The 12,168-nt window shown below is 35.7% G+C and overlaps 1 protein-coding gene across 1 annotated transcript in view; it reads left to right on the top strand.

Annotated features, from left to right (window-relative positions):
- The window catches only part of CCDC171 (coiled-coil domain containing 171), a 152,491-nt gene extending 143,048 nt beyond the window's left edge, over positions 1-9,443 (top strand). Inside the window, exon 24 of the mRNA XM_066569192.1 lies at positions 9,154-9,443. Coding sequence (XP_066425289.1) covers positions 9,154-9,167 — 14 coding nt within the window. The 3' untranslated portion in view covers positions 9,168-9,443. The remainder of the gene's footprint in view (positions 1-9,153) is intronic.
- Positions 9,444-12,168: the final 2,725 nt, after the last annotated feature.

Raw genomic sequence — 12,168 nt, 5'->3', positions numbered from 1 at the left:
GGCTGAAAAACACTTTCCCAAATCTTCCTCTCTGTTTTTCATGACTGCTGAAAGTTTGGAGTGTTGTATGTGTTGGTAGATTCTGAGTTTTGGGCTGTTTTTATTTGTTTGTTTGTAGCACGTGGTGGTAGTGACTGTTTTTTGGTTTTTTGGGTTTTTTGTTGCTTTTAACTTTGCTATCAAAAAACACATTTGGCTTAAATATATAGGAAAGGATGAAATTCCATTAGCATTTTTTTAATGTTTACTCATCTAAAATATGATTGGCATGCAGGAAATATTAGTTCCATTTGCCTAGTGGGCTCACTTGGACTGCATATTGAGTCTCACAGAAAGAGACGACCTAGTACCTGAGCTAAGAACAATTCTCAGAGGCTTTGCTCAGGAATCTAGTAAGTATAAAAAGTACTGTTCAAGTAATTATTAATTTTTTTAATTTAATTTCAGTCTGATATATAATTGTATATATAGATTTGGCCAAAACCAACAGAGACAGTAACCTAGCTCACCCACACTCAAGTTGTTTATAACTGATAAGTTTGATTCCTTGCCCGGTTAATGTAATTTGGATCTTGAATTTACAGAAGACCTACGTATTATCCATCAACTGAAACAGAGCCTAAAATATTTTTCCTAGGCATTCACATATCAACTGATACTTCATAAGCAATATTGCTGGAAAGCCTACTGTTTTCCCTGATCATTACTGTTATAAAACTGTCCTTTAGGACTCTGTTGAAGATACACTGCTTCAGATATTGCATGTAATCTGTGGGAGAAGGAATAATTCCCTCCTGAAGTTACCTCAGCTAAATTTTACTGGGGATCAATGAACATTAAAGTACTTGCCTTGAATAAGCAAACAAAACTTAGAAAACTGTACTAAACCTACAGGGAGCCAAATGTACCTCTTTGTGGTGAATCTGTCTGTAAACTAATTTATGGTGAAGTGGGATGGAGCCCTTATCAGGATTTTGGCTAGGAGGTGGAAGCCTACACATCTGCAGTGGGCTATCCAGAAAATCTACATGCATTGGCCAGCGCTAAAAGGATGGAATCCTTTGTTCTCCTAATACCTTGATGATTTTAATAATAAACCTCCATTCTGAGAAAATGAAATTGGCAGTAACACTAGTTCACTTTGAAACATGTTATAAGTCAATCATTCTTTGCTCCATCACTAGAGGATCTTTTTAAAGAGACTACTCAGTTTAATACAGTTATTTAGATTAACTGAGATTCAGATTTGCATGTAGGCTAATGCAACTGTGCAGGTGTTCTGACTCAAAATGCAAGTGTTTGTATTTTATATATGAGATTCCAATCAGTCTGCTTTTCTACTAGGTGCAGATAGGTTGCATAAACCATGTCTGTATCCAGTTTATGGTCCTAGTTCCATTGTCTCCAAAGAGTGAACTTTGATCTACTCCTCAGGAGCGGATAGTAAAGGCTGGCAAATCTTGACATCAGCATTTCTCTTGTCATTTCAGGATTACAACCACCAGATTAAAATCTGAATACCTAGCGAACCAAAATAATATTTGTTCACTTACAAGATCTACAGTAATATTATTCACTATGAAGGCATGCATGTCCCTGACACTTCATTTTAATTCTTAGTAATGCCATTTTTCTACATGGAATCTGATTGAGGTGTTCACTGTATTTTCTTTATTGCTGCAAAACTATCCACTTCTGCACTAGCAACCTCTTCCAGAGGTATGTGAGTTCCAATTCTTTATGATTTGCTGCTTTTCACCACCTTTCATAAAGACAGGTTGGTTCTATGTTCTTCCCATAAATTCCTGTCATGAGAGGAGTCTGCTTTACATCTTAATCAATGTATTTCCTTTCTTTTTTTCCTTACTTCATGCTTAGGACATATCTTGAGCTTCTACTTTATACAGTCTTGATGTCTGCTTCTCTTTGTGAAAATAAAAATTCTTGAGTGGAAAAAATGCCCTTTCAAAGATTTTTAAAGAGAGGTGCAAGGGTACTTTCCCTGTAGATAGGAAAGAAATTAAAATACATAACCTATGTGAGCTTGCTGTAGTTTAGCAAACCAGAATCTTAAAGGGCTATGTTGATAGTTTTTGAGCCCTGTCTTGCTGGAATTTTGGTAGTTGAAACCCATAAGGACAGTGGAAGATATTTGCTATAGTGGTTTTCATAATTTCACTGTCCAGACACCAGTGCTCAATCCAGACTCTTCCACCCTCTTCAGCACAGAGCACTTGGGTGTCATCAATACTTATTACATACATATTGACTTTTTAAGGGACTTTTCTGACCTACCCCGTATATTTATATAGAAATATACTTGAAGAACTAGTGAGCAAATCAAAGTATTCTCAAAGCATCTGTCAGCAAAGTAATGGTGAATTGTGTGTTTGGTGTTATTTTTCTACAAGCTATCAAATGAATCCTAGAATGTTAATTTCCATATTCTTAATAGACAATTTGTTTTATTAGCTATACAGATCCATATTTCTAAAAATACTCCTAAAATATTGTGTATTTGGCAGAAATGCATAGGAGAAATTAATCTTCTGTATACCTAAATTTTTTAATGCAAGAAAGCTGAGTCATAAAGACACTTTCATTGTTTGCAGCCTTCCTCCTCTGTTGTTAAGTGCCACTATTGTAAATAAATTACTTTTTTCCCTCTTTCCCCTTGAAACAAAATTGCTGTTACAGTATATTTTTGCTAAGTATAAAGTGATTGAAGTATTTTACTGGATCAGTGTAATTTCCTTTTTTGCCAAAATTGCTGTGATTATCAGCTCCAGGATGGTTTTTGGTGAGAGATTAATAAATGCACTGCTGGCAAAGGTCCACTATCCATGTTCCATTTAGTAGCAGAATGCCTAAATTGTAGTTGCTCCAGTTCGTCGCAAACAGACAAAAACGAAGGTAGCATTTTGCTGTGTGTGAGCAGTTAGAGGGCAAGCAGACACCGTGCACCTTGACCACCTATTATGAAGCTTTTTGCTGCAATGTCAAGTGAAAGCGAGTTAATTGGGTGAAGCTGTAGAGCATGTTAGGGGCATGGTAAAGGGTTGCTGTCTGACAGCTGAATGTCAGCAGAAGCTAGTGAAGTGTGGCTGAGAGACAGAGACCTGTCACAAAGTTCATGTGGACTGTAGCACTGTTAGGGAGATGAAACGTGGTTCTGTCTCACTTTCTCCCTCATTGCATTCAAGCACCTTAAGATTTCACACTGTATGTGTCAACCCTTGTTCTCTAAGCTGTTTTCTCCTAACACTTCTGCATTCAAATGATTGGACAGAAGATGCTAATGTTTGGCAAAATTAATGTAAATATACTTCTTTCCTTTTTCTGCTAGAGCAGCAGTATACATCCAACTCAGATGAAACTTTGAAGGCTTACGTCAGACAGTCTCACTGGATAGGAACTGGGATGATGGCTGAATACATATCTCATGAGAATATGAAGTTTGGCACTTTAACTAGTGCAATAGGGACTGTTTTCCCAGAAGAAAAAGCTAAGTAGGGGGTGGACTACTTTGTGAGCTGGTGGTGCCTTACCATGGCATTGTGAGTCTTTTAGTCTCTGATTGTAGTCCCCTCCTCCCTTTCTTGCTAGAAAGAAATGGATGCTGAGAGGGAACCATGAATGACATACCGATGTAAGGCAATGAGAAGCTGGGGGAAAAGTCACATAGTAGGAAAGCCTTCCTGGGAAGCAAGAGAGGCATCAGTTAAAAGCAGGGATGATCTTAAACGCTGCTGTGAAACATAGAGTACCTTTCAGTGTTGTTTGCAGCATGCAGCACAAAGTAAAGCAGTAGTCATTTGGGTTGGCCACCCAGATTCAAAACAAATAAATAAATAAGCAGAAGTTGCTTCCACTCATGAGGAAGTGGAAAGACAGTGGTAGGTATCATGGGCAAAACGTACTAAGAACTTAAGTTCTAAAGTAGTAAAAGCTCTAAAAGTACTAAATACTCAAGAATTTGGAAACTTGGATTGAAATCAAAACAGACCAATAATTTCGCCATTAAAAAAAGAGCACGGCTTTGTGTAATATTTTGGTATTAATAGCATTGTGCAGAGAATTTGACCTAAAATTGGGAAACTTCCCTATTCCCAGTGAAGCATCTGGAACAAAGGCTTGCAGTATAGGCTGTGTGTGGAATTTAGCCAAAACTTTTAGAAAACATCAAAATTAACAATGCAGAACCAAGTTATTTGTCTTTAGGCCAACCAAACATTGAAGATAAAGTGTTTAGCTGGCATGATAATGCATCCAATCTTGTGTTCTTCAAACATCCAGGTTTAAATATGTTTGAATGAAACAGGATTTTCTTTTAAAAAAACAATACAATATATAATGAAATCTTTGTCTTAATTGCTTTTAATCAAGCCTCCAGAGTGTGATTTCACTGAATGAATTAAATGCAAGAGCATTAGGAAAGTAAGAAAAAATTGTAATTTCCCTATATTACAGACTCATACTTGTTTAAAAAGTCCTGAAAGTGGAAGAGAGAATTCTTGATGATGAAAAGAGCTATTAATATTGTTGGCTAGCAGCATCCAAAGTATGTTGTGTGTCTACCTTTCTGACTTGGTATGGCAGCCCACTGAATTATTCTCTGATAGCAAATTGTCTGCACAATCCAGGTAGGAGTGCTGACAATTAAAATTTATACCAAATGTTACCATTTTCTTACGCTGTGTCAGATCACCAATTTTGTCCTACGGCCTCAGCATACAGAACTGCAAGATCACTGACATGGGAAGCAAACTTTCCAGTTTCGATTATACAATTCCTGCTTTGCAAAAGTTTGTAACTAACATTGTATTACACTGACATCCATCCACAAGTAATACTTTAGTTTTAAATACCCATTTGTAGCATTTGATTATTTCAAATAAGTAAGAAAGTAAGAAATGGCTCTTGGAGCTACTTTTAATAGATAGAAAAAGAACCGATGCAGCATACTAGTAGTCCCTTGGCATTATCTGGCAAAAGGCAAGTCAGTTTTGGAAATAGCAGTCTGAGTAGGAGGTTGTGAATGATCTGAAAATGTACATCTTTTATGTGGAAATAGGGTTTCCACATAAGTGCTGCAAAATGGTTATTGAAGACAGTGGTTCTTTTTTTAACACTTACTGGAAGTGATATTGCACCAGTGAAATTATGCAAGCTGTAAGGAAGCATAGGTGGCAAAAGCTGAAAAGAATTTTATCGGCCATTTTATTTGCGGTCTACTGGTATTACTTTGTATTTGTATGTTGTGGAGTTGGGCTGAGGAGAGTGAGTATCACAAATCAGTTGTGGAGAAATATATTGACCATTTCTCACTTTCCCTCCACCATTCTCTGCATCTGTGTTTAACTTAAAGTTCTTCCTACTCTTGAGAAACTGTGCTACTGCCCTTGCAGAGATTTTAGGAGTTGCTAGAATTCTGAAGAAAGTAAAGTGGGTCCTCCCTCTGCATTTCTGTTTACTGACAGGTATCCTCACACACCTATGTGTCCTGTATTCTGGCGAATCACAGATCACTTTCTGGCTTTGTAATTCAATTTTGTTTCATTTACATTGAGATATAACACTGAACTTGTTATCACACCTACACCATCACATAGGTAGGGAACTGTCATAACTTGTATTCAGTGTTAATCTTCATGCCCTTTTGTCTCTTATTTGGTCTCTTCTGATTCTGAGCAGTTTCACGTTTTTTTTTTCCTCATTTGGAGCCAGTTGTTATTGCATGCATAACCCAGAAGCCTTAATGCACAAAAATCTTATCACTATTTATTATTCTGATTTTCTAACAATATATTTTTTAATAAGGTAGCATGCTACATGTCAGAAGAAAGCAGTAGAGAAGTTTGGGCTACTGTGTTTTGAAACTGAGTATTTGAAAGCAGTTTGAAGTGACAAAAATTAGTGGCGGGAAACCTGAGAAGTGGAAGAAGTTTTTGTAATAACATACGTAGCTGAGGGAAATTGAAAAGCTGTGAAAATTGTCCAGTAAAATTACCTTTGTGTAGATTTTGAAGGCTGAAACTGTTTTGACTAATTCTGCAGCTTCAGCTGTAGATTTTTTTCCTGCAATTGAAGATAAACATTATGCTTGTAACAGTTTATTTCCTTATGTAATTATCTGCACCACTGTCATAACACATGCATAGTCTTCTAATTTCAGGTGTCCAACTGTGCATGTTATTCCACAAATATGGATATACAAAAGCAAAATGGGCATCTTTGATCACAGCACGACGCTTTTGGGTAGGCTGACATTGTAATAAAAACAAAATATAAGGATATAATAAATGATGGTATCAAAATATTCCATCACAATATCATCATAATAAAGCAACTCACTATAAATGAGTTTTAACTGTGGTAAAACAGCTCATATGTCATGAGACAACCTTTAAACTAGATCTTAAATTTGACTGTAGGTTAGTCACAGAGCAACAATAGAGAAAAACTGTTTTGGAAATCTTTTCCACGTCTATTAAAAAATTGTTTGGGTAAACTAAAGTTTAGAAAGCAATTATTCCATAATATAGAGTAGCTTTTCAGATTTTGTCTTCAAGAAACCACATTTTGTAAAGTTAGGTGATCAAACTTTGAAAAATGTGCACAGGACATGACCAATTACTATATTACATAAATATTTTGAAAGCATGTTTTTGCTAGACATATGTGTCCTAGATACCTATTTACCTGGTCAAGTGTAACAGTTCAGATGGAGTCATGTATGACTTACAGGGTAAGTAAAAGTGCCAAACAGACACCTTATTTCAGATATATAATTTCTCTTTGAAAAATTACCTAAATGCATATTTATATGATGGATTATCACTACAGCTCTGGCATAGTCATTTGAGTTTGTAAATTTAGAACCCTTTTTAGAAAGGTGTTTAAATATAATAATGATGAAAGTGGTCTGTTTATAACTGCCTTTAAAATTCCTCTCTAAAGGTATGTGTTCAGAAAATGAATATTATAACAGATCTATAACAGCGTATTTTTTCTTCTAACCTATAGAATACTATTTTTTTATTAATTTTGAAGGTGTATAAAGATATTGGATCAAAACAGTTCTTAGGACTAAAATTGTTTTTTATATCAATCACATTGCTATTAAATCTGATTTCCCTTCTGTTCAACGACTAGAATTCTATTTTTTGTGAGAAGTATAGCACAGGCTCTAGATAACTAAACCAGAGCTTTTTTTTCCCCAGCATTGAAGCTTTTACTGTAACAGAGTCTATTGACTTGCTGCCAATCATTAAGTTTCATAATTTTTTTTTTGCAACTCTCAAAGGAAATCTGATTTTTTACCTCTTTACTGGGATTTTGATGCCATATTTTTTTTAAAAACCCTCACTACAGCTTGCAAAAGAGTAATACGTGAGTGTAATCATAGCATGAGATTTTTCATTCATTGCGGTATGCTGATTAATTGAGGTGTTGAAAGCAGTATGTTTAAATTTGTCCTCAGTATTTGTTATCCAGAGTAAAACCCATTTGTAGCTTGAAGCTTATTGATTTAATTTTTTTTACACATAGAAGTTTTTTTTAGAACATCATAAGTTGTTTGTGTATTTCAATACTGCTGTAATGGTTTTAATGAATGATTCTTATTTTAGAGAGAATTTTGTGTGTGGTCAGTTGATTATAGTGTACAAAGAAGAGGCTGTTAATTGGTGTATTAGCCTTCACTGAGTTCTCATTTCAGGTTGGCCAGTACGCTGAGATCTCATTTGTACATTGGCTTTTTAAGGGTTCTCATTTGGTAGGGTAGAGCCCAGAAGGACTGAAAAACTAGAGTATTACATATCTTACTTCCTAGTCCTGCTGGTTATCTCATCCTCGTCAGACCTAAAATTTAGAAAAAACTCAGGGCACTACTTCATTTTAACTATGTACTTGAAACAGTCATCTAAATTTGCTTCTGTATGGGTTCTTAATGAAGGTCTAGCATAGCCTAGGAGTTTACAGTGGCTGCAATATAGCTTTTGGTGAAATCAGGAAATCAAAAGAGTTCATATCAAAGGGACCTGTTGAAGTAGGTGTTAGAGGCAACAATTGATTTTTCTTCAGCAATGGTAACTGAGGAAAGGGGAATCTTTCATGAATGTGTCTTTATACATATGATTGAGACTGGATTTGTTGAAATATGAATATACACACACCCTTCAGCTTCTCTCCAAATATATATGAGTTAGTGTGTCTGTAGATATGGGTTTCTGCCTCAATGTATGTGTGTGTTTGTATATGCATTTATACTCTTCCTTAAATGATGAAAAGAGAGTGTTCTAAACCTCAGAGATACTGAAATGGCCATTCAGTGTGTTAATTTTTTTTATTCTATAATTATGCCTTGCATATGATGCTTTCACATATTATAAGACCTGATTAAATTTTTGTTATTTTCACACAATGTAGTGCATTGGTAAAGGGCAGAAGAGCTACATGTCTTCGAGTTTTCTTTTCTTTGTTTAGGGGAATACAGAATGTCGTTCTTTTACCATTTTTAAAAGAATTGCTAGTATTGATACACTGATATTATCCATAATCTGTCAAACAATGCCTGATGTTTTAGTGCTGGAAGTTCTTTAATGTTGAATTATCTGTTTGACTGAATGTTGAGACTTATTGAAAAATGAATCATGTTCCCATCAATGTACATTCAGTGTGTGTTTTCTGGCCATTTTCTTACAGGCTAACATTTGAAGAGTATTAAGTGTTTGATTTCAATTGATGGTAAAATATATCTTAAAAAACCCAAATACATTCCATAATTAGCATGGCATGTGTTTCCTGGTAACAGTGATGGGGAGACTGGGAAACATTTGTTTATTTGATGAAAAAGAAATCTGGTAATTGTAATGAAGAGGGGGTAAAAGTTCTCTATAAGTATTTGTAGCACTTCAAATACAGGAGGTTATTTTTTTCTAACACTTACTTGGGCAGAATACCTGAGAAAATATGCTTTGTTTCTTTCTATTAGATATGACTATTGGCTCTCAGGTACCAAAGTAAGTGGTTAAAACAAGAAGAAAACACTTGCAAATACTTCATATACATACCTTTGTGAAAGGAATTTAACACTAAATGTAAATTCTCTTTTTGCTTTGGTTTTTTTTTATTCTTTATTTATCATTCCAGGAAACAAGAGGTAGTTCAAACATCAGCGTGGCTCCAAGCTAGAAATTCAGCCTGACCAGAGTTCTGTCCTAGACTTTTTGGCATTGCAAGCTGAACCTGACACATCCTACAGTGTTATGCAAAACAGAGACAGTTCTCTGTCTTCAATCTGTTTCTTCAGCCTGGATGTCACATCCAATCCCAGAAGAACAATGGAAAATGAATTTTCAGATTCTTAGTATCAATAATCTTCTAGAAGGGAAAAATTATATTAATGTAAAATGATGCAATTAAAATGTAATTTTTTGCTATCTTTGAATTGTAGCTCGGCATTTGTATTTTTTCACATTAATTTTATGGTTTTATGAAAATGTGCATTTGTATGTTCACATTTCTGCACCTGTCAGTTTTGCATACTGAAGCAGTTATTTCTTTAAACTTTTATTTATTGCAGTTGTTCATTTTTTATGTAGTATATTTTTAAATGTTAAAGAATGACACATTTTGGGTAATTTTCCTCAGTCTTAAAAAAAATCAATAAGCCATTTTAGTCTCTATCTATCAAAGTTGTTTCATACTTGTCTATTTTAAAGCAGGACTGCAATACTTTAATAGGATTGAGAGAGCTATTTGAAATGTATGCCAATGATTCCTGTCATTTCATGGCAGCCCTGCCATGGTTCACTGAGCCCCCTCTTTTCTCTTGTCAGCTCAACTGAAGACAAGCATTTAGTTGCAAACTTTAAGCAGGTTGTGCAAAACAGAAATGATGTGACTGCTTCTCTTCCTGCACAATAATGTCACTGCTGGTCAATGTGAGAAGGTCAGGTTGCTCCTTGTAAAGCTACATGATACCACTTGCCTATTTGAACAAGTTAAGTTAACCACTGAATCTGGTCCCTGCAGGCGCTGAAAACTCACCCTTTTATCAAGTCTGCATTTCATAAGAAAGAAGAACAATTGTGGAGAGAGGATCTCTGATGATATGTTTATATACTTTATAAGGACAGTTCCCAAACCAGTGTTGCAGGTAATATATTTAGTTTAAGCTGAAAGACTAAAAAGTAATGGCTGTTTTGACCTTCAAATAGACTCCTTTTTTGTTGTTGGTAGGACCCAAGAGTGACGCCCATCTTTGATGCTGACAGAATTTAAAGCAAGGCCATTGCCCTGCATTTTCTGCCTTGTAGCACACAAAAGTAAAATTGTATGTCAGGCCGAGATGTCGGGGAGCTGACAAGATGCCCCAGTGACATTTCAGCTGGAAAGAGCAAGTGTCTTGCAACCAAGTGGTCAAATATCAAATAATAGGTCAAGCAGGAAGGAGCTGAGTTCTAACCACAAAGAGGTTTCTGGTAACTTACTTGACAAGCTTTTGGGTGCTTTGTGGCTTGACAAAGTGATGTTCTGTTGGGTATCGCTAGACAGACTGTTCTTTTATCGCCTTCAGAAGATCAGACATTGACATTGATTAAACTCTTTAACCCTTAAAGGTTAAATCCTAGCATTTTCATCATTGTGAATGAAGAAGAAAAGAAATTTTTTAATATACCATTTGTTTTCATATTAATCACAGAACTCCCTAGTGCTATTAACTTTTGATGTGCTGTGTAGTTTTTGACAAAAAAAATTGAATGCAAAATCTATATAATAGATTGTTTCTCAGTATGGGCCAGTGATACATTAGAAAAATAATATTGTGCATTGTGGAATTTGTAATTTCTTCTAATATGTCAAATGTAGGGTTTGATTTTAAAGCTTCATGACTACTACTGAAATTCCATTTTGGATGGAAAAGCATATATGCATAAATGTTGTATCACTTAAAATGGACAAGTCTTCCAACTACCCTTGTTTTCAAGTACTCTAGAATCATAGAATATCCTGAGTTGGAAGAGACCCACAGTGATTATCAAGTCCAAATCCTGGCCTTGCACAGGATAATCCCATGAGTAACAGCATATGCCTGAGAGCACTGTTCACATGCTTCTTGAAGTCTCTTAGGCTGGTGCTGTGACTACCTCCCAGGACAGCCTGTTCCAGTACCCAACCACCCTCTGGATGAAAATCCTTTCCTTGATATCCAAGGAAACTAAAACTCTCCTGACACAACTTCAAGCCTTCAGTTCTCTTGGGTCCTGTCACTGGTCACTACAGAGAAGACATCGGTACCTGCCCCTCCTCTTTTCCTCGAGAGGAAGTTGTAACTGCAATGAGGTCTTCTCAGTCTTCTCTTTTCCAGACTGAGCAAAGCAAGGCACTCCTAATAGGCCTTTTAATTTTCAACAGAAACCTTTAATCTAAGGGAGTTTCAAATGTTCAGGTAATCTCTATTGTGCCATCCATTGCTCATAGCCTTCTTGTACATGTATGTTTGTATAGCAATACAGAGCCATGAAATGCCAAATAATAAATCTTGAAGAACTCTTACATGTAAGAGTCAGCTGACAGAGGAAGAACATTAATTTTCTTTGTGTATTTAGTCTTGAATAGGGAAGGAAGTTTTCATTTTCATCCAAGTGGGTTGGCTTCACTCTTTCACGACAGTGACTGTTCTTAAAGTCACCACAAGTACTGTATTCTGCTTTTCCAAATTTAATGTCAAAGATCTATTAATATGAAGAATAAAAGAATATATTTCACTGATCATTTTCCTCTCTACTGTGTATAGATGCATTTAAGCACTTTTAAAAGTATATTCTCATGGCACTCTATAGTTCGAGAAAGAAAGTGCCTACTTTTTGCCGTGTGGTCTCAAACTGCTGAAGATTTGCAGTCTACTTGTACCTTTCCCATCATTGTGAGTCTATGTGGTATTGTGCATGTAGAGACAGGAAAAGGATTTCCTTCTGAAATCTGTATCTTACTGAGATTAGGAGTATCTAGGAGCTCTAGTTACAGCTCCAGGCATGGTTTTATGTCATTTCACAGGGATCATAACAATGGCAAACTGAGTGTAGTTAATAGGATGATCTAACAAGCTATCATTTCTCACAAGAACTAGTTTGTAAGTTTTCATTGAAGGAGAGCATCTAC

The sequence above is a fragment of the Molothrus aeneus genome, chromosome Z (assembly GCF_037042795.1).
Source record: "Molothrus aeneus isolate 106 chromosome Z, BPBGC_Maene_1.0, whole genome shotgun sequence".
Classification (NCBI taxonomy): Eukaryota; Metazoa; Chordata; class Aves; order Passeriformes; family Icteridae; genus Molothrus; species Molothrus aeneus.
Note: the sequence above shows the minus strand (reverse complement) of the source record. Positions and strands in the feature narration are given on the sequence as shown.